The sequence below is a fragment of the Barbus barbus genome, assembly GCF_936440315.1.
Source record: "Barbus barbus genome assembly, chromosome: 37".
NCBI lineage: Eukaryota > Metazoa > Chordata > Actinopteri > Cypriniformes > Cyprinidae > Barbus > Barbus barbus.
The window spans coordinates 15,545,612-15,569,091 of NC_136715.1; the positions used below are offsets into that span (position 1 = coordinate 15,545,612).

At 38.2% G+C, this 23,480-nt stretch overlaps 1 protein-coding gene across 1 annotated transcript in view; it reads left to right on the forward strand.

Moving 5' to 3' along the window:
- The first annotated feature begins 10,180 nt into the window (after positions 1–10,180).
- Positions 10,181–23,480, forward strand: part of synpra (synaptoporin a) — a 35,522-nt gene continuing 22,222 nt past the window's right edge. The window contains exons 1-2 of the mRNA XM_079396537.1: positions 10,181–10,279; positions 10,411–10,476. Of these exons, the coding sequence (XP_079252663.1) occupies positions 10,262–10,279; positions 10,411–10,476 (84 nt within the window). The 5' untranslated portion in view covers positions 10,181–10,261. The remainder of the gene's footprint in view (positions 10,280–10,410; positions 10,477–23,480) is intronic.

The following is a 23,480-nucleotide window of genomic DNA, read 5'->3' on the forward strand; positions in this document are numbered from 1 at the left end:
TCAAAAGTTAAAAGGTACATCTTTGTACCTCATTTACCCCTAAATAGTACATTAGTACCTTAAAGTTACATTTTATTACCTCAAGTGTACTTTTTGGTACAAAAGTACCACCCCAGTGACAGTTTTCTTGAGCAAGACATGAGGAGAGATTGAGTGAGTTTCTTCAGTTGACCAAGTGCAGCATATTTGTATAATGCAATTGTGTCCGCTGACCAAAATAGTCACACTCTTCCCATTTAGACAAGGGTTTAGTTGAAGTCCATCAGCTTATGTTTGTATGAGATATTTCAAATAATGTCCATTCTAGAATTTTAAATTAAGGTTTATAGGGTTTGGATATATGTTTTTGTTTTTTGAATTTTTATGCTCTCTTAGTCTCTTATGCTTATTAGCCTGCTTTAGCTTAAAAATACAGAATAATTTTGAAATATAATATTGTGAAATATTAAAATTTTAAATAAGTATTTTTTTAATATTCTAATATGATTTTATACCTGTGACATCACTTGACTTTTCAGCATCATTACACTTCAGTCTTTCAGTCTCACATGGTTCTTCAGAAATATTCTGATTTGCTGCTCAAGAAACATTGATTATCAATCATTTTAACAGTTGTGCTGCTTGTGTGCAGACTGTGAGACCCATTTTTCAAGGTTTAACTTTAAAAGAACAGTGTTTATTTGACATAGAAAGCTTTTGTGACATGTCTTTACTCTCGCTTTTAATCAATTTCCTAACCCTTTTTGAAGAAACCTATAATTCTGCAGTGGTTAATAGTAATAATCAGTCAAATCATTTGCATAAAAACCAAACAATTCTTCATGAAATCCTAGGATGTTTTGTCAGTCTACAGATACTGTAATGAAAGGGAGCCCTCTATTGATCATTTTCCAAAGTGCACTTCTAATTTCCCTCTGAAACCAATAGGACCAAGTATATAGCCTACTACATTAGTAAGTCTAAAGTTACAATAACATCACAATAAATCAGAAACTTAGCCTACTTTCATTTCCTAGAACGTCAAGCGACTACATGCATCCGTTCCTCTCATTATGTGCGCCAATTAAGAGTGGTGTGAATAGAATTCCCAATATTTTTAATTCCAGGCAGCTCTTTGTAATTTGCTGTTCGAATGATGGCTTTATAAAATCGTGAACGTGCCAATCAGTACATCTCATTCGGCACACAGCACTCATAATTCATAATTAATCCAGTTATACATGCATCTATTCAATAGGCTAAATCCAGACAATGCGCACTATGCTCACACAATTCTGCTGCTGGTGGTTGCTTGCACAGGTGTCCATTAATGTCAGTAAGTCATACTTTTAAATCCGCATGTCGCAGATCAGAAAGCAAATGGCATGTGAGAAAGCATCTTCAGAGTAAGTATCTGTTATTACTGATAGGCCGCTCGGCGCTCATTGGATTAGTTGCTGCTAAGCATCCTCTTCGCTAAGCGTGTTGTCATGGATTCAGATGTGAAATGGTCTGCTGACCAGTGATAACAGGGTGAGGGCGGAGGTAACACTCCAGCTCTGTCGCACCTGTCTGACATTTGCGATTGTTCAAATGTCGCCGGCGAGCGCGTGCGCAGCGTCTCAGACAGACATGCACATGAACAACAGTCGGTTGCATTTGTTCATTTTTACGGCGTCAGTTAACAAAGAAGCGCGAAGCGCCGCTACATTAATTGTGTCTTTTATTTAGTTTCTCTCACCCCCGGAATGCAAATTTTAATCCTGATTTTTTCCGCCAGATTAGTGGTGCAGAAGAAGAGGAGGGATAACGCATTTACACAGCACAATTCCAGTATCTCACGTTTTGTCTTTTATATTTAAGCGTATTTCACTTCCTTTGTATTTTGGTATGGACATGGTGATTGGTTTAGCAGCCTGGTGTGAAAGCTGAAACCAAATTGAACTTTGCACCATCTCCATTTATATAAAGATGTTTGTCAAAACAATCTGACATTCAAAAGAGGAAGTGCTGGTTCAGAAACAGCCAGAGGGTTCAACACTGCAGTAGCTACAGCACCAAAGGTTCATTTTCAGCCCTGTAAAATGGTTCCTTCCCACTCTCACTTCTCCCAAAAAGTTCAGTTAGCCTATTCAACTAAAATGATATATATATATTTTTTTGGCCCATAGAATTAAGATCAATTGGGTCCCGTGTTGTTTTGGACACAATTAACATTCATAGTAATAATAATAAAATAATAATAATAAAATCTTCAAAATAACTTCTACTGTGTTCAAGAGAAGAAAGAAAATCATAAAGGTTTGGAACAAGGACGGGTGAGTAGCATTGTTATTGTTAGCTAAAACTATTAACACACACACACACATATATATATATATATATATATATATATATTAGTGCTGTAAAAGTAAAAATAAAAGTATATGTTCTCTTACAAGCTATATATCGTGCTCATAATCGAATGCAATTCATCTGCGATTATGAATGCAATATTGAGTAGCTTGTTAATGAACTACGGCTCTATGTATTAAATGCCGCTCCATCTGAAAGCAAGTGAAGGAGATTAACTACTAATCACAGAACTGGCTTTACTGACTAGATGCGCATGATCATCACATTCGATTATTTGCACAGCCCTAGCTCTTTCATGATTTAACAGGAGGGGGCAATTAATTTAATAGGGCCAGGTAGTATTGGACAGCTTTTTTCCCTTAATAAATGAAATCATCATTTAAAAACTGCATTTTTTTATTTACTAGCATTATTTTTACTTAATATCCAAATTAGTTTGATGATGTGAAATCTTTTACTGAATTATTCTGTTATTTAAACAGAGACAGACACAGATACATACATACATACAGTGGGGGTAGGGGAACTGATGATTTTGTACATTTGCCCACTGACAAAGAAATTATCAGTCTATAATTTTAATGGTAGGTTAATTTTAAAAGCGAGAGACAGAATAACAACAACAACAAAAGAAATCCACAAAAACGTTATAAAAAAAAAAAAGTTATAAATTGATTTGCATTTCAATGAGTGAAATAAGTATTTGAACCCCTATCAATCAGCAAGATTTCTGGCTCCCAAGTGTCTTTTGTACAGGTAACGAGCTGAGATAGGCGCTCTCTCTTAAAGGGTCAGCTTGTCTCTAATCTCAGTTTGTTTCCTGTATAAAAGACACCTGTCCATAGAAGCAAACAAGGCTGGAGTGGGCTACAAGACCATCGCCATGCAGCTTGGTGAGAAGGTGACAACAGTTGGTGCGATTATTCGCAAATGGAAGAAACACAAAATAACTGTCACAAAATATCTCCCTTGATCTGGGGCTCCATGCAAGATCTCACCTCGTGGAGTTTCAATAATCATGAGATCGGTGAGGAATCAGCCCAGAACTACATCGATCTCAAGGCAGCTGGGACCATACTCACCAAGAAAACAATTGGTAACACACTATGCCGTGAAGGACTGAAATCCTGCAGTGCCCACAATGTCCCCCTGCTCAAGAAAGCACATGTACAGGCACATGTACAGATCGGACAACTGCACCGCATCAAAGGGACGATGGACGGGGCCATGTATCGTCAGGGCCAGGGCATTGAAAATGGGTCGTGCATGGATATTCCAGCATGACAATGACCCAAAACACATGGCCAAGGCAACAAAGGAAAAGCACAAGAAGGTGTGGCCTAGCCAGTCTCCAGACCTTAATCCCATAGAAAATCTGTGGAGGGAGATGAAGGTTCGAGTTGCCAAACGTCAGCCTCGAAACCTTAATGACTTGGAGAGGATCTGTAAAGAGGAGTGGGACAAAATCCCTCCTGAGATGTTTGCAAACCTGGTGGCCAACTACAAGAAACACCTGACCTCTGTGATTGCCAACAAGGGTTTTGCCACCAAATATTAAGTCATGTTTTACGAAGGGGTCATATTCTTATTTCACTCATTAAAATGCAAAATAATTTATAACATTTTTGAAATGCGTTTTTGTGGATTTATTTTTATTTTTTTAAAATCTGTCTCTCGCTGTTCAAATAAACCTACCATTAAAATTATATACTGATCATTTCTTTGTCAGTGGGCAAATGTACAAAATCATCAGGGGATCAATTTGTTTTCCTTACGGTAGATAGATGTTTCCTTGGAATTGATCCCATGACCCTGATTTTGCTAGCTTGCTGTTTTGGCCACTGCCATAATTCCTTGGTGAGCGAGCAGCGGTGTGAATCAGAATGATGTTGATTGTTCCCCAAGTGTGTGCATTCCTGAGGGTCATGCCTGCGCTATTGTGCTGCACTTTACTCCAGATGCAGTCATGCCACATCTAGCCTCTTCCCAGGCAGAGAAATTAGGATTGATGAGTGGTACTATAATACCACACATTCAAATATTACTCCTGAACCTGAGGAAGTATGGCAGCATAGTAAAAGGGTGTTGCATAACATCAGTTACCTATTATATAGTGCACTACAAGTGCTTGAAATGATTGTGGGTTAATGTTCTTTTGATATTTATTAAATTGCCATTTTTCGTTTTCATTCCTCTGAAAAGTTAAATATGGTACTACCCTGAATGTTACATCATCTACAAAACTGCACAAACATAATCAGATAAAAAGACATCATAGTGTTTATAAAACTATGCATGCAACTTATTAAAAGCTTAACCTAATCATCACGCTGCAATGCTCTAAATGAGTTTGAGATGGTTTAATTTACTTTTACATAGCTACTTTTTTGGATGTGGAGTAGAAGATGATGAAGACGACAAAATTTTGATAACCCGCTGCTGACATAGCATTACATTCTCTGTAAAGATTTATTGTCCCTCTTCAGTAAAGATCATGCCGTCTTATTCTTCAGTTTTCACACACTTAAGGCCATTATTAAAATTCAGTGTCCAGTGAGTAGTTTATATAGGCACTATAGAATAAAAGTTTTTGAGGAGAAAATTTTTTTGCAATTTATTTGATCAAAAATACAATAACAATAGTAATATTGAAACAATATTTATATTTAAATGTATTCATCTGTTAAACACACACACATAAAACAGTTTATTATGCTCATAAGGCTGCATTTATTTGATCAATATACAGAAAAACAGTAATATTGTGAAATATTATTGTGAAATAACGGTTTTATATTTTAATATGCTTTAAAATTAAATTTATTCGTGTGATTATTCCTGAACAAATAGTAGTTTTTAAAACCATAGTAACACTTTAATTGCTTGAAATAAACATTAAGGGACATACAATAAAATAACTTTTTTTTATTTCTACTGTAGTTGCCAAAGCATTTCTCATTTTTGAGAAGTTTAATTTAAAGTACTAAAATAACTTAAATTAAATTAAATCTTAATAAAAAAAAATCTAGATATATTTAAAACAAAACAAAGTTACAAAAACTTTCAAATTAAAATAAAAACAAAAATCTAAATCTAATCTAAAATCTAATTCAAAATATTAACAAAATCTATTAAAAGTATATCAATAAGATAACACTGCGTATAATTTACTTCCACAGAGAATATTCAGAGTGACTGGCACACTGGGTATGATATGCATGCTCTTAGAAAAAAGCACCAAATTGTCCTCTATTTCTCCCTAAAGGTATCTGAATTCTGAACCCTGGTGTTCTGCAGTCTCATGGTGTGATGAATGTGGACACCTGTCTGTGTGATGCAGTAAGGAATATTGTTAGTCCTACTTCAGTATCACCAAAACGTATGCATGCAAACAACATTACTCTAGTTCTGTGCCATTTCACATTTGCTGATCTCAAGAGTCCTTCGTTTGCACTGGAAAAGGCGAGGCTACAGCTGAGATGGCATCAGGTGTGTGCACATTTGGGCTCTTTCTCATAATAACTGAAAGAACAGTCATCGGGCTAGACTCGACCTTGGAATGGCTGGCAAATGCAGATCTAAATGCAAGTACACACTAATACACAGTGAACTTTAAATGAACAGTGTCTTATAAAAAATCTCTTTGGGGCTCTTGTCCCTGTAGGTTTCATTCTGACACTTACACTTCCTGAAGTCTTTTTTCCTCATTCTCAGTGACTGCTTGAGTCCCTTTAAGCAGTATATGATCTAAGTGAAATTAGGTGTGTGTGTGTGTGTGTGTGTGTGTGTGAGAGAGAGAGAGAGAGAGAGAGAGAGAGGGAGAGAGAGAGGGAGAGGGAGAGTGAGTGAGTGTTTCAAGCAAGATTTAAAAGACTATGCCATTGGTGACTTGATTCCAGCTGTCTGACTTCGTATACTGTATACATGCCATGGTGACAAATATAGGCTAATATATGTGACACATTTAGTTCACTGTGCTTTTTTATAAGTGTTGAGTTTTTCTTTCTACCACTATTAAGCATATTTTTTTCCCAAGTTAAGCCTTTCACTATGGAGGACTAAACCTGCAAAAACAATAAATAAATAAATACGCAAATAAATAAATAAATACATAAATAAATCCACAAAATAATACATAAATAGATAAATAAATAAATAAATGTGCAAATAAATACATAAATAAATATATAAATCCACATATTCCTGTATAAATAAATATATAAATAATTAAATGTGCGAGAAAATAAATAATTAAATAAATTAAACGAATGTTGGGGGAAATAAGTTTTTTTTTTTTCCCCCCATCAAATGTTTATTCATTTTTGAATGTAGTTCCGTATTTATTTTTCCTCAGCTCAACATGCTAATGAGAGGGTGTCTATCAAGCATCAGAGAAGGCGGTCTTTATGCCACCATTGGTTGATTGTTATAAAAGTTCTGCATTCGATTGTATGCCTGCGCAATGCCAGTTAACGTAAAGGCAACTGACAAGCATCTATTCAGCATTGTGTTTTAGAGAGATGGTTGAAGTCATCATGCTAACAGTTGCCAGAGACTTGCGAAGGCTAGCCGACACTGTTCAAATTAGTAGTATGCTATCTGCTGATTATATTCTCTTCAGAGTAGATTCATCTATACACTCTTTAGGTCAGTTAGCAGCTACATTTGATGTGGCTGTAGATCCTTTTGTCCTCGAAAAGCTGGAACAGGTTACTCTCATTTTAAGACATACGGGTGTCAACAGAAATGTAACTGGACGTCCTTTACTCCCCATTCCAGCAAGTGCAATTGAGTCTTATTTATTATCAGGCTTAAGCAGGGTGCGAACTACGGGGGAACTGACTCGCCGTCTCCTCATTAGACGCGCCTTTAGAGAGAAATGCATCTTTATTGATTATGATTAAAATTATAATAAAATAATTTTTGTTTAAAATTTGTTTTATTTCGTTAAGTGATAATTTAAAGCTTTCTATAGATATATTTATAATGTCTGTGAGGCATGTATTCGCTCAGCTTCGGTTCATTTTTGTGAAGTGCACCTGTTCAAGACAAGACGGCAGAAAGCTCATCATGCTTGTTTTATTTGTTTTATAAAAGAACTACCTTTTGTTGGTATTGTGAGTGCACACAAATACAAGTAGACCCTTTACAGGTCCGAATGATGTATTACTCTTACCTTTATAAAAAAAGGCTATTTTAAGTTGTTTCCACTAAACAAATGCAAGTGTTTGCTCTGGTGCCTCCATGTCCAGCAGAGCGCGCTTTAGCTTCCACTCTCCGCACAAACTCAGATATAGGCTAGCGCACATTATTATTATAGCAGGTTTAACGTTTAAACATTATTATATGCTTGAACTGTTTTAGTATATCTCTAGATTTTATTTTAGGCAAGCCGTGATGATATGAGAAGGCTAAATTGATCAAACATAGGCTATGATCAGCTCATGCCGCTGGCGCTTGGTCGTTACTTTAAAAAAAAAAAACTTATAGGCTATTTAACGAACAAAAATGCTCCAAATGTCTTTCTAAATTAACTTAATAAAAAAACAAAACGAAATATAATAATTTTCCCATTACACACAAAACTAAACTCCACGCGCAAGTGCACGATCCCATAGACCCCAAAAAGGTAGGCTCCCCCAAAGTCCACGGTATAGTTCGAACACGGGCTTAAGAGCACGTGACATTGCAGAGCTATTTTGAGTTTGCGAGAGGACAATTCGTTATAGAATGGCACAAAATGATTTAAGGTAGGTTGAGGCTCTTTACGGTACTTGACATTACAAATGTAGTTTCTGTGTTTACATATAAGTTTATCAATGAGTCAAAAGGGATTTATTTAATTTTGCAAGTACATTTTGTGCAGTCGTGGCCTAATGGTTAGTGAGTCCGACTGTTAACTCGATTCCAGTACCGGTGTGCAGCAGGAAATGACTGAGGTGCCCTTGAGCAAGACACCTAACCCCCAATCGCTCCCCGGGCGCCACAGTATAATGGGTGCCCAGTGCCCACTTGTGTGAGTGAGTGAGTGAGTGAGTGAGTTTTTGTGACAAATCAGGACATAGATTTGTATAATAACAAGGGTATGACACGTGTTACAAGGAGAAGGTGACTTTTCAGGACATTACCCCATGTCCCCACTTTTCAAAACGCTTATAAATCACACATAATGGAGTGTATTGAAAATAAAGTAAAGTAAAAAAAGTAAAGTAAAGAAAATCTGAAATAGCAGAAAGTCTCCTGTAAGGGGGTAGGTTTAGGTGTAGGGCAATAGCACAAACAGTTTGTACAGTATAAAAACCATTCGGTTGTGAAAAAATAGCAATTTTTATATATGATTTACAGTAGATTTTAATAAATATCAAAAATGTAAAAGGTGTGCATTATAGTTGACACCTAGTTGAACAGTGTACAGTTGTTTTTATGACTGCAAGTCATTCTGCTCATATGCTATTGAAGTTAGAAAAATGTATACCAATATCGCATGTAACTTTGGAGACGGTCCCTAAATATGCGAATATCGAACGTCCAACGTCAAGCCAACTTTATGCCAGTTGACACCCATATGTCTTAAAATGAGAGTAACCTGTTCCAGCTTTTCGAGGACAAAAGGATCTACAGCCACATCAAATGTAGCTGCTAACTGACCTAAAGAGTGTATAGATGAATCTACTCTGAAGAGAATATAATCAGCAGATAGCATACTACTAATTTGAACAGTGTCAGCTAGCCTTCGCAAGTCTCTGGCAACTGTTAGCATGATGACTTCAACCATCTCTCTAAAACACAATGCTGAATAGATGCTTGTCAGTTGCCTTTACGTTAACTGGCATTGCGCAGGCAAACAATCGAATGCAGAACTTTTATAACAATCAACCAATGGTGGCATAAAGACCGCCTTCTCTGATGCTTGATAGACACCCTCTCATTAGCATGTTGAGCTGAGGAAAAATAAATACGGAACTACATTCAAAAATGAATAAACATTTGATGGAGGGAAAAAAAAAAAAACTTATTTCCCCCAACATTCGTTTAATTTATTTAATTATTTATTTTCTCGCACATTTAATTATTTATAAATTTATTTATACAGGAATATGTGGATTTATATATTTATTTATGTATTTATTTGCACATTTATTTATCTATTTATGTATTATTTTGTGGATTTATTTATGTATTTATTTATTTATTTGCGTATTTATTTATTTATTGTTTTTGCAGGTTTAGTCCTCCATATTTCACTGAATGGTTGTGTAAACACAAGCAAACCAAATATCTTCATGCATATTTTCATTTTATTATCTTGATTCTTTGCTTACCTTCTTGGTCGAATTAAAAGGAGATCATGATTATATAATGTAGCTGAGTTGGAATCTGTACTGTTTCCACACACTTGAGTGAGCTTTAAGCAAATGTCACTGGACATAGAACTACCCCTACAAAATACTGATTGTGAATGGTAAACTGCATAAAACACAATGTTGCCTAATAAGTAGCTATGCTGCACATTTAAAAAAAAAAAAAAAATATATATATATATATATATATATATATATATATATATATTGGACTGACAAAACTATATTTTATAGTGCAAATAAATTGTATAATAATGTCCAATAGAGAAAAACATTATGGCCACGGTTCATTTTATCAAACCCAATCCCTGTCTGTCTCCATGGAGCTCCAGAGCGTCTTTAAAGCCGAACACACTCGGATTTTTTCCGAAGTAGAGGATTGAACAAAGTCGAAGTCTCTCGGCTATCTTCGTGTCGAGAAACGATTAATGCCGAAGTTACTCGGCTCTTTCCGCACGGAGCCGCGATTACAGCCGATTCCCCTCTCTTCGCTCGCGACTCTGGCACATCACTAATTTTGCGTTGTTTTGGTCTTGACCTATCCTCTTTCAAGCTCAAACAAGAAAATGGAAACCGCTAATCAGGTAGAAAATAGCGTTTGTGCATTTGACGATATCTTATGAAAATGACGAGACATGTTTAAAATGTACTAAACTGTGCCTATTCAAACTACATTAAATAACGCAATTGATCATGTTCATTTGTTATTATACAGATTGTGTCACTTGGGACATTCCAAGTGCTTAAATTACCTTTGGGATTTATCCGCGTTCTGGAATGGGTAAGTGTGCGTAAAACACGCGTTTTTTCTCTCATCCTTTTCTAACTCTCTTTCCTTTACTTTTCTCAATTGGCTCAATAAACTTGGTCCAAGCATGTGTGAGGAAGTGAGTGATTTTTACTATCTTTAATTATTTCAATCATGTGCCGCAGTCAGTTTTGAATAATTAGCCTTTATGTGGCACAGCCATATTAGGAGTCTTAATCCATTTGCGCGTTATTGTTATAAGCAGAATCTGAATTGATCGTGCTGAACGAATATCTTGCATATCTAAGTTTTCATAAACGTGTCATTTATTTCAAACATCTAAATTACTCCTCATAAGTGAAAGTGACATTCCATTGATGTCATAATCAACCCCATATACATGAACCGAGGTGCTCGGGTTTATATAATGCACCAGCAGTCAATTCATTTCATGGGGTTTGCTGTTATTCACATTCTACTGCTATAAAGAAGCAATTGGTAAATGTAAATGGATTTTAATGTATTTATTATTATTTATTTATCTTTTTTTAAATAATCAGATGTGTTAATACATCTGATATATATTCCTTATGGTTTGTCCGATATTGGTGCAATATGAATGAAGTATACAGGGGTGTTAGTTAATACAACATGTCTATAGTTGTATACTTTACGTAGCCAATAAACATGAGTTGAATAATTTTGAACGTGGTGTTTTTAGGATAATTTAATCGTTCAGTTTAAAAGAAATCTTCACTGGTGACTAAATGTCAGTATAGGATGTTTAAAGTTTTTATTTTAAAATGTAACCCCATAACCATGTTAACCAAAAATTAGTGTCCTGCCACTAATTATAGCCTCTTGTAAAAACAGCTCAAATGTGTTTTCCCACGGCCAACGAATGAGTGTGGGTCAGGGAAGAGGCGTTCGACTTGCCATGGTGTCACACTCTGGTGTTCTGACATAATCTGCTTGAATAGACTCAGAAAGTATCTGATGTCTGAGGACATGTCCAGCTTCTGTGTATGTGTGTCCATCTGTAAAGCTTTCTGCACTGTCAGTACTGCTATGTGGCTTTAGTACCCTATTATCAGACACAGCAGGATTCCCAAAAACCAAAACTTCCAGGAAATAGTCTTTTCAAATGGGATGTTATCATTAGCACTTTGCAAGACATGCAGAGTGCTTGTAGCTATTAAAGTAAATTTACTGTACTAAGACAAAAGGTTTTAAAGTCTGGGCTGGGCTTTAAAACATGGCAAATTTAATGGGTTCCCACTTTGTACAGCCAGGCTCACTGATAAAATTGCTATCAGTTTCCCAGATGGAATAGAATAGAATAGAATAGAATAGAATAGAATAGAATAGAATAGAATAGAATTGAATTGAATTGAATTGAATTGAATAGAATTTTGGACAAATGAGTAATATAATTTTATAGTTTCTTTTAATTTATTAAATCAAAACAGTATCTTTTTAAGCCTCTCCAGTGCTGTGCCCAGTGTTCTCAGCAAAGAAACTGAGAACAAAGTCAAAAGGTTAATTGCTCTCCTGGACGCCTTTTTCGTCATCAAATGTAAGGAGAGGTGAAAATTAAAACATTTACAAAGCCAACCATAAATGGCTCTGAGCTATGCAAATGTTAGGCAGGCATGAGTGGCAACGCCATTTTTGGATAATTATTGCAACTGAATGCTAGGGGATTGAAGGATGCGATGCATCTTCTCCTGAGGAAATTAATCTCCCTGCTCTCCATTTGAAGTATCCTCTGGAAAAAAAGAGAAGCTTATCACCGAGGAAATATGCAGTCTTAATCACTTTTGGTCACACAGCGGCTTTTCTCTCTGTCTTTCTGTCTGTGCATCTCTCTCTCTCCCCCTCTCTCCAGGTCTTTGGGTTTGTCTCTGCCTCTGTAATTTCCTCTCTGCCAGCTTTTTTTTTCAACACAGTGATTCCTGCACAGTGTCGACCTTTTGATATTTGCCCTCTCTCATTCTCTCAAAAGCCATTATTTGTGATAATTAGCCAATTATTGAGCTGTTGAAATGAGATGACTCAGTGAAACCAGTGACACATATTAAAATATGCAAAATTATGTATTTTTGGATAATATAATATAATGTAATATATCCCTTTTCCAAGAAAAATACAATGCAAATCCAAATCTTCAATAATGCACATTATTATTTGAAACCTTGAGCAAAATACCTCAGTGAGCTAATGAAGACAATTTATTTGAAAAGTGCTTTGACCGGAATTTCACCAGGCCAGTATGATTCACTGAAGTAAAGTCGGTTGACAGGAGGTAGGGTGTTTTACACATTCACAGAAGACAGGTTGGTTGACTACATGGAGATGTTTGTCAGTTCACTAGAAAGGTTGACTGACTGTGGGCAGATGTGCTTTGGCTGACTGTGGGCAGATGTGCAGAAATTAATCTGTGAAAGGTTGGCTGTCTCTCCATTTTCACTCCATCTCAAGTCTGCAATTGCATAAGGCGGCTGTTTCATGACCCATCTTTTTATCTCATGGATAAGACACAACAGAAACTGAAGAGCTAAACCGAGTCTTGTGACTTAACGTCCAGTAAAATACAACAAATAGTAGAATTACAACTGTAAAACTATCAAATCTTCTGGTAAAATCTTTGAATAACCCACTGATTTGTAATTCGATTATGACAAAGGCCAGAGCTACTAGCATCAACACGTAAGCCCCAACCTACATGCATATAAACATACTCAAAGCACACACACTCAAATATACAGTTGAATTGCATCCTGGCCGGGTGGCCGAGTCTGACTAACCGCTGTGACAGTCACCTCAGGGCAGGGGGAGGGGCTTGGTGATATCACGTGACCAAGTAGCCATGGAAACTCCACAGGGAGACAGCAACTGGGGAAAAGAAGGGGGACAGTGTTTTAAAAATAAAATGAGATTTTATGCCTATTTATGGTCAGCGAAGCATACAAAGAGTGTCCAGATACACACTGGCTGTTATAAGCCTTAGTGCATTGTACAGACGGGTAATGAGCTCTGGGAACATCCAATGAGTGTTCTTCTAAAACAACTGGGAGCTGGAAATGTTCTTCCAGTGAATATACACACTTTTCATAGTGAACCCTTTTTGGGTTCCTCAAAGAACCTTTCGGTAAAATAATGTTTTTTTCTTAGATTGAAGGGTATTTCGATAATCTGAAGAATCTTTTCCCACTATAAAGAATGGAAATGATCCATGAATGTTAAAGGCTCTTCATGAAGCCATCAATGCCAATAAGGAACCTTTATTTTTAAGCGTGTAGGGATCGGAAAATTGTCGGAAAGACACTCATTTTCCTCTGTAGGACTTTTTAGATCTCTTAAATATAGTATGTGTTCATCAGGTTATCTGGTTAGTGCTAAATCACTGTTGTTAGCCAGTCTGACATCTTGCAAGAAGTAACTGATTCCTCCGCGAAAGAACATGGGATATTTTTACTCCTGCCACATACTGGGAATCATTGGAACGAAGCGTGGCATGAATGCAGTGTTTGGGGGATGGAAAGGTTGCCATTTATATAAAGGTTTATATATATATATATATATATATATATATATATATATAAAGTTACTAGTGCTGTCAAACGATTAATTGCGGTGTGTGTGTATATATATATACTGTATATATATATATATATATATATATATATATATATATATATATATGTATGTATGTATATGCTTGTGTGTGTGATTATGTGCATTTAGTCACCAACCAGAAATATTCAGGAAGTGTTACGCTGTCTGAGACAGAGATGCTGAAGTGTTCAATACAGGCTGAAAGCAGAGTAGTACACCCGTCGCTCTTGAGCATCTGTTGTGTGTTCACCCATGGATAAGTGATGAGTGGATGCTTTAATGAGACACAGGTGCATTCTGATCTATATCCACTGACAATTTACTTTAAATGAATAGATTTTTTACAGTGTAGTCAACTAATCAAACCCTATATAACTACATTGGATTAGGGTCCATGCACTAGATATCAATGAGTATTTTTTAAGTATTGACATCTTCACCTTTGAACAACATTTTGTACATGTTTTTTGCATAAAATACAGCTCGTAGGCCAGAATAAAAATATGTTATTAAAATATAATGAAATATAAACAAATATATATATATATATACTTTCTAAAACTAAATTACTAAACCTAAAATTGGACAAAAAATTAATTAATGCTAAATAGGAATATAAAAAAAATAGAAAAAAGCACATAAAATTACTCAAACATAAACTAAATTAAATTTATATATATATAGATATATATATATATATATAATATATACATAGATATAGATATATAGTATATACAAACATACATATAGATATATATTTAAACTAAAATTTAAAAAATAATATAAATAAAACTAATACAAAATAATAATAATAATAATAATAACAATTATTATTATTATTATATTTCTGTAAAATGACTGAGATATTTATATATTCTGAGTTGTTCAGTGCTTTAAACATCAGTAGTACCATGTAAAGTAAAAATCTCATGCCCTCCATTTTTCTTTTCCTTCCATCACTTCCCTCCCTCTCTCGCGCTTTCTCTCTCTCATTCAGAATAGCTGTGTGTCTATGAAGGCATTGGGTCTGTGTTGGTGTAATCTTCTCCCCCTCTCTGTGCTCTTCATCCTTGCCCTGCAGAACACAACTGGGAAAGCTTGATAAACAAGCCACGGCATCGTAACGCTCACCCGCTCGTACTCACACCAGTGCGTGTGTGAGCAAGAGCGAGACAGAGAGAAACTGAGAGCAGAGGGATGGAGAGGAGAGCGCAGCTGTAATGGATGAGAGGAGAGGGGGTGGGTCTCCAGAGCTTGAAGCGAGAGTGTTCGGGGTATGTGGGCACGTGTGCTTGTTTGTTTGGGCAAGCATGTGCTCATTCATGTGAGAGTGTGCATCTAATGCAGTGGTGTGAGCTCCACTGACTCAAACTATTATGCCACATTGTTCACACACATGCTGAAGACTTTGACTTCTATTGTTTTAAACTGACACTTGTGGCATAATGTGGCATTATAAAAAAAACATCTGGGTTACAGTGAGGCACTTACATTGGAAGTGAATGGGGTCAGTCTGTAAACCAGTGTTATTTTAGTATTAATACTATGATATAATGGTAAAATACAATGGAGATAGTTTAATAGAACATTTTGAATTAGCTTTTATTTTTATATTTTTAGTTTTCATGATTCACTCAGTGTTGTTTCTAACCTGTATGGCTTTCTTCCTTCTGAATAACACAAAAGAGCATATTTTGTGGGTTTTTTGTCCAATCTTTGTTCAAATCAATGGTCACCAATACTGTTTGGTTACTAACTTTCTTCAAAAGATCTTATTTTGTGGTCCACAGAGGTAAAATGACATAAGTATGAGAATTTTTTTTTCTTTTTTTTTCCCAAATATTGTTTTATCAGTTTTATCAATTCAACATTTCTCATTTTCATTTATAAAATACTTAGTTCCAGTCAGGGGTGCCGTAAATGGGTTGTGGTTAGGACGATTCTAAGGCCTTTACGATAGAGGTGGCCCCCCCGAGGGGAAAAGCCGATTTCTACCCCAGAACGCGATCGTGATTTCTACCGAGGGGGAACCGTGATTTCTACTGGAACGCGGGGGCCTGAATGGATATGCTGTCCAGGAGGCCCAGCTATGCTGTTGCGGTGCCCCTGGTTCCAGTCCTTGATAACAGTTATAAAGAATTTTACAACTTCATTGCCATGACAACATAATGTCTAAAAACCTACAGTGACCATATACAGCTCAAATAATTCACAAGTTTTAACAGAAAAAAATTATGTACGTGCTTTCATAAAATTATAAGCTTCTCATTTCTCCTTTTAAATCCTCTAAAATTGGTCTCATTTAGTTTAATTGTAATCTCCTCACTGTAACCTCCTTTCTATTTTGAGGGGCATTATTTCTTGTGTTACTCGAAATCACAAATGCTGTTGATTAAGCTTAACTCTTACTAAGACCCTTATTAACCCCCCCCCCCCCCCCCCCCCCAACAAGCACACACACCAGAAGTGATCCACATTAAGACAAATTCCTCTGCTTTAATTAATGCAGATGAGATTAGTGAGAAAGTGGCAGTAGCTTAAGCAGGAACAGATTAGAATATCATCATTATGACTCACCTGCTCCTTCTGGGTCTTGACTGGGTGCCAGAAGTCCACTGCAATCGTTATAGTACAGTTCTGTGATCAGTCCAGGCTTATTGACTTGGTGTTTTGTGTCTAAATTATTTGGTAAGTTATTTCCAAGTTATGAATTAACTGTAGTGAAAACAATCCCCTACAATTTTGTCACTGTCTGTGACTCTGTAACTGCTCATTCATAGCGTTTTGAGGCTCATCTCAGTGCTGCCCCCAGACGGCGCTAATTGCCTAATTTACATTGTAAAATATCACATCCACTATTGCATAATCATCCACTTACACATTAATATACAATCCAGTCTAAAAGACCAAAAGAGCGAATATTGGTTACGAAATAGATTGTTTTCCTAGCAATGTTAATGTTAATTATTACAAGGCTTGAGTTCATGTCTTCTTTAATTCTTTTTACCTGTACATACATAATTGTCTATATTATATATATATTGTGTTTTTGCTTTTTTGTTCATTGCCTATTTTGTATATTTGTATATTATTCTCTTTATTATCCTGTCCTGTGTCCTGTCTTTCTGTTGCACTGAGGAGCTTGAAATTCCTTGTATGTGTAAACATACCTGGCAATGAAGCTTATTCTCATTCTCATTCATCAGAATCAGAATCAGAATGAGTTTTATTGGCCAAGTATGTTTACACATACAAGGAATTTGTTGTAGTGACAGAAGCTCCACAGTACAACAGAAAGACAGCAACAGGACACAGATAATAAAAGAATAACAACAATTAACCAAAAGGCAATGTGCAAAGTAGCAAAAACACAATATATAATATAGACAACTATGTATGTACAGGTCAAGTATGTGCAAATTAGAAATGAGAAAATAAAGATAAAATTAGTGAGTGTGGTGAATGGATAGTGTATTATAGTTGTGTGTTCCACATTTATTGTTGAGTGTTCATGAGATGGATTGCCTGAGGGAAGAAACTGTTCCTGTGTCTGGTCGTTCTGGTGCACAGAGCTCTGTAGCGTCGACCAGACGCTAACAGTTCAAAGAGGGAGCGTGCTGGGTGTGAGGGGTCCAGAGTGATTTTACCAGCCCTTTTGCTCACTCTGGATAAGTACAGTTCTTGGAGAGTGGAGAGGGTTATACCAATGATTCGCTCAGCAGTCCGGACTACCCTCCATAGTCTTCTAAGGTCAGATTTGATAGCTGAGCTGAACCAGACAGTTATAGAAGTACAGAGGATGGATTCAATGATGGCAGAGTAGAACTGTTTCAGCAGCTCCTGTGGCAGGTTGAACTTCCTCAGCTGGCGAAGAAAGTACAGCCTCTGCTGGGCCTTCCTGACAGTGGAGTCTATGTGAATATCCCACTTCAGGTCCTGGGAGATGGTGATGCCCAGGAATCTGAATGACTCCACTGCAGTCACAGTGCTGTTCATGATGGTGAGTGGGGGGAGAGCAGGGGGGTTTCTCCTGAAGTCCACTATCATCTCCACAGTTTTAAGCCTGTTAAGCTCCAAGTTGTTAAGACTGCACCAGACAGCCAGCTCCTTAACCTCCTGTCTGTAAGCAGACTCGTCACCATCCTGGATGAGGCCGATCAGTGTGGTGTCGTCTGCGAACTTCAGGAGCTTGACAGAGGGGTCTTTAATAATAATAATAATAATTCATTACATTTATATAGCGCTTTTCTGCTTTTCTAAGCACTCAAAGCGCTCTACATTGTGAGGGGTGGTGTCTTTAGAGGTGCAGTCGTTGGTGTAGAGGGAGAAGAGCAGTGGGGAGAGTACGCAGCCCTGAGGAGCTCCAGTGCTGATGGTACGAGTGCTGAATGTGAATTTACCAAGCTTTACTATCTGCTGTCTGTCTGTCAGGAAGCTGTTGATCCACTGGCAGACGGAGGTGGGGACGAGGAGCTAGGTTAGTTTATTTTGAAGGGTTTCCGTTATGATGGTGTTAAAAGCAGAGCTAAAGTCCACAAACAGGATCCTCACATAAGTCCCTAGTCTGTCCAGATGCTGCAGGGTGAAGTGCAGTCCCATGTTGACTGCATCATCCACAGACCTGTTTGCTCTGTAGGCAAACTGCAGGGGGTCCAGTAAGGGCCCAGTGATGTCCAGATAAGCCAGAACCAGTCTTTCGAATGATTTCATGGCTACAGACGTTAGGGCCACAGGTCTGTAGTCATTAAGTCCAGTAATTTTGTGTTTCTTTGGGACGGGGATGATGGTGGAGCGTTTGAAGCATGAGGGGACTTCACACAGCTCCAGTGATCTGTTGAAGATCTGTGTGAAGATGGGGGCCAGCTGAACAGCATAGGTTTTTAGGCAAGCTGGTGACACACCGTCTGGGCCTGGTGCTTTCCTTCTTTTGTTCTTCCTGAAGACCTGGCACACATCTTCTTAGCTGATTTGAATCGTAGGTGTGGGGGAGAGAGGGGTTGCTGGAGGTGGGAATGGTTGTGTGGAGAGGCGTTCAGGGCGGGTGTGGGGTGATCTTTCAAAACGACAATAAAAGTCGTTCAAGTCGTCTGCCAGGTGTTGATTCTCCAGAGTGCTGGGGGATGGTGACTTGTAACTGGCGATATCCTTCATTCCTATCCACACTAAAGCAGGATCACTGGAAGAGAATTTTTTCCTGAGCTTGTCAGAATAATTCCTCTTTGCCGCTCTGATCTCCTTTTCCAGTGTATATTTGGCCTGTTTGTACAAGACTTTATCCCCCTTTCTGTAAGCATCTTCTTTGGCCTGACGGAGCTGTCTGAGTTTTGCAGTGAACCATGGTTTGTCATTGTTGTAGATTAGATGAGTCCTGATAGGAATGCACATATCCTCACAGAAACTGATATAAGATGTCACAGTCTCTGTGAGCTCGTCCAGATCGATGGCAGCGGCTTCAAAAACACTCCAATCAGTCAGGTCGAAACAGGCTTGTAGATCCCGCTCTGTTTCATTAGTCCATCTTTTAACAGATCTTAATACAGGCTTTGCAGACTTAAGTTTCTGCCTGTAGGATGGAATAAGATGAACCAAACAGTGTTCATTTTGTTCCAGTGTTCCAGTTCCAGTTTCCAGTGTTCAAACAGTGTTCAACAGTGTTCACTGGATTTTCTGTATCCCTGCAATACATTTCAATGACATGGATCATGGATTCATTCTCATTATGCTTAGAATGTAAATTGTTTAAATCTTTCAATCTTTTAAAATGTTACAGCTCAGAGACACCTAAATGTGTTTATACTATTTTTATTTTTTTAATTTTAATATTTTTATAAGAATAAACTATTGTTTGTTTATATTGTAATGTTTTATTTATTTATTAATTTTTTTGTATTTTGTATTTTGTATATGCTCTCATCCCAGTGCATGTTTATGATGGAAGTTCCATTATAGTATTTCCTAACTAAAACAGATGAGGGCAGCAGAAGGGCTAATTTGAAGTTACAGCCACTTGGTTTGAAAATCATGACAATGTCAGAAACAAACAAACAAACAAACAAAAAATATTGCAAACAAAAATAAGTAAATGTGTCCAGTATGTGAAGTCAGTGTATTTCAGTTTATTTTAGTTTTAGTATTTCAAGTTAAAAGTAAACAAAATGAGAAATGCCTCAGTAACTGGCTGAAATAAAATACTTTTATTAGATTTAATTCTAAACAAGAATTAATATTTATATAGCCTATATATGAAGAGTTTATTTGCAAAAACAGATAACACATGCAATACACAGAGTTAATTTCTAGACCTCCATTACAGTGAGCTCAGTGCTGAAGCCACATTTAAAACAAATTAGCAGTTCTCTGATGACCATCTGTACGCTGTCGATACAGAGCCACTTTTTCTGCCGTGCTCTGCCGATTCACATAAATGAGAAATGGGATTCCTTGAGTCTCTCAGGATAAGACCACTGGGTTTAAATAAATACTTCCCTCTGTAACCAATGGCGCCACCAGGGGGCGGCCAGGGGTGGCCGTGGCCACCCCCTGGCCGACTCCTAGCCACCCCACTGGCCAGTATAAATTTTAGTAGCATCAGTTATGCATTTCATCCCTAATGCACAGCCAGGCAGGCAAGCCGCTCTAGACCTTCGATCGCACACAGTAGTCTATGCAAATTATATAATTAGTAACATTAAATATAACACAATAAACCAAAGTATATCAGTAGGAGTTTCCTTAAGTCTTTCTGATAGTTTTCTACAGGCCGGTTTACTACAACAGTAGAATAAAATTCTGAAATTATGGTTTATAGTTTTGGTGTGCCACCCCAAGATTTTAAGTGGCCCCATCTGGCCACCCCTATGAAAAATTTCTGGAGGCGCCACTGTCTGTAACTCGATACTAACCACAGGAGAAATTAATTTCAAGCACGGTTTTAAAGGGCTTTTCCTCTATCTGATATACTCAGCTGTGAAATATGAAAGCGTTATGATCCAAAGCTACCAGCCGAGCACTACTGTGATTTCAGCAACTAAAATGTATTCATCTTTAAAGATTTTCTTCAGTTAGAGGCACTTGAAATTATGAAAAATGATACTTCTTCAAATTATTTTCTAAATACACTAAATAACAGCAGTTTTATATCAATTCCAGCATAGCATATCTCACACTGGTAGGATTTTCTGTATCCCTGCAATACATTTCAATGACATGGATCATTGTCAATGCACATTCAGTCTGTCCTGTTGCTTTTTGGGAATATGTGTGAGAGTGGATATCTGTGCCTGTGTGTGTGTGTGTGTGTGTGTGTGTGTGTGTGTGTGTGTGTGTTTATGTGGTTTATGAGGACACAAATTTGTATAATGACATGGGTATGACAGAGGTATTTCAATATGAAGGTGGTTTATGAGGACACTGCCTATGTCCCCGTAATTCAAAAGGCTTAAAAAACATACTAAATGGTGTTTTTTGAAAATCTAAAAATGCACAAAGTCTCCTGTGAGGGCTAAGTTTAGGTGTAGGGCAATAGCACACACAGTTTGTTCAGTATAAAAACCATTACGCCTATGGCGAGTCCCCATAAACCACAAAAACCAACGTGTGTGTGTGTGTGTGTGTGCGTGTGTGTGTGTTGGGGCAGAGCTGACTGCTACCAACCACGTCCATAGGTGGCGGATAATGGACATATCATTTATGGCAATGATACTCCTCGACATGGCGAGTGCAGTCCGCCATTAACTAAGACTGCTGCCCCCACTGCTCTGTGGGTTGTCTTCCATGAGTATTTCGTCTCCTCAAGACAAGGCCGCGTTGGGGACATGCGAGAGGCAGGCTCAACAGACTGAGACCTGGCAGCCCCCTGCAACTCCACCGTCCATCTGGTTATCTAGAGTTCATCTCCTGCCACTGGAAACTGAATTCTGGAGTGAAGCTGTGGAGATAGGTGCGCACCCCTCTCTTAACATTAAATCCACTCTCTGCGTAAGCTATCACTTCAATGTACAAGCCCTTCAGCGACAGGGTAAATGTGAAGGAGGCAGGTCTTGGATCAGACTGGCAGCCTCTAGCCTGAGCCCTGCACAGAGGCGGCACCGGCGTGATGGTCATTGTGTGGACGGGTTGGAACAGCGTCCACCTTCGGCAGCTTCTTGTGTGACTGAGCAGCCCTTTTCAGGGTCCGCACTGCTCATCCCCTGCCGGGGGGGAGGGTCTAGAAAAGGTGACCCAAACATTGCCTGTTCCCTATACTCCTGGGTGGCCCACCGCTGTCACCAAGGCATCCCATTACGCGATCGAAAATATAAGTTTAAACTATTAATATTGGCTACATGGAACGTACGCACACTTCTTGATGTGCAGAACCGACAGACTCTGCAGGCGCACTGATTTGGTTGCGAGCGAGCCTAACAAATACAACATTGACATCGCAGCTTTGAGTGAAACTCGGCTTGAAGGAGAGGACTCGCTAATAGAAGTCGGGCAAGGATACACCTTCTTCTGAAAGGGCCTTCCAGAAGACACTCGCCGTCTACACGGAGTAGGTTTTGCCATTAATGCCATTAAAAGCAGACTGCTCCAGAACATTCCAGAGTCTCCTGTGGGAATCAGTGAGCGGCTGATGACCTGGCACATTCCCCTTGCGAAGGGTCGCTATGCAACTTTGATAAGCGCATATGCATCAACTTTGGATGCTGAAGAAAGCATTAAAGACACTTTTTATGAGTCTCTTGACACAGTTCTCCTCAAAGTTCCTCACACTGATAAACTTGTGCTTCTGGGAGACTTCAATGCCAGAGTAGGCACCAGCAACATGCTCTGGTCTGGGGTAATTGGGAAACATGGATTAGGCAACATGAACAGGAACGGCCTGCGACTCCTCTCCCTCTGCTCTAAGCACAAACTGGTCATAACCAATACAACTTTCCAAATGAAAAACAAATACAAAGCATCATGGATGCACCCCAGATCCAAACACTGGCACCTATTGGACTACATTATAACCCGGCAACAAGATCTACATGAAATCTCCATCACCCAAGCAATGTGTGGTGTGGAATGCTGGACAGATCATCCTCTGATCAGATCCAAGATACATCTAACGATCCGACCTCAACACACTAGGCACCAACCCTCAAGACGGCTCAACTTCCGAGCCCTAAAATCCCCTGACATCACTGCATTGTACCTGGGGGTCAGAAGCGTCGCTATAAGGACTATCTTAAGGGGATCCTGAAAAGCAGCGGCATCAACCCGGGAGTGCTGGAAACAATAGCCGCCAACCGGCAGGCATGGAGTTCTGCATGCGACCTGTGGATCCAACAGATCGAATTACAGCGTGCCCAACACAGAACTGTGCTACATTAGCGCAGACACCAATGCGCGCAGCCACAACCACATCCATCCCCAGACTCAGCACTCACATG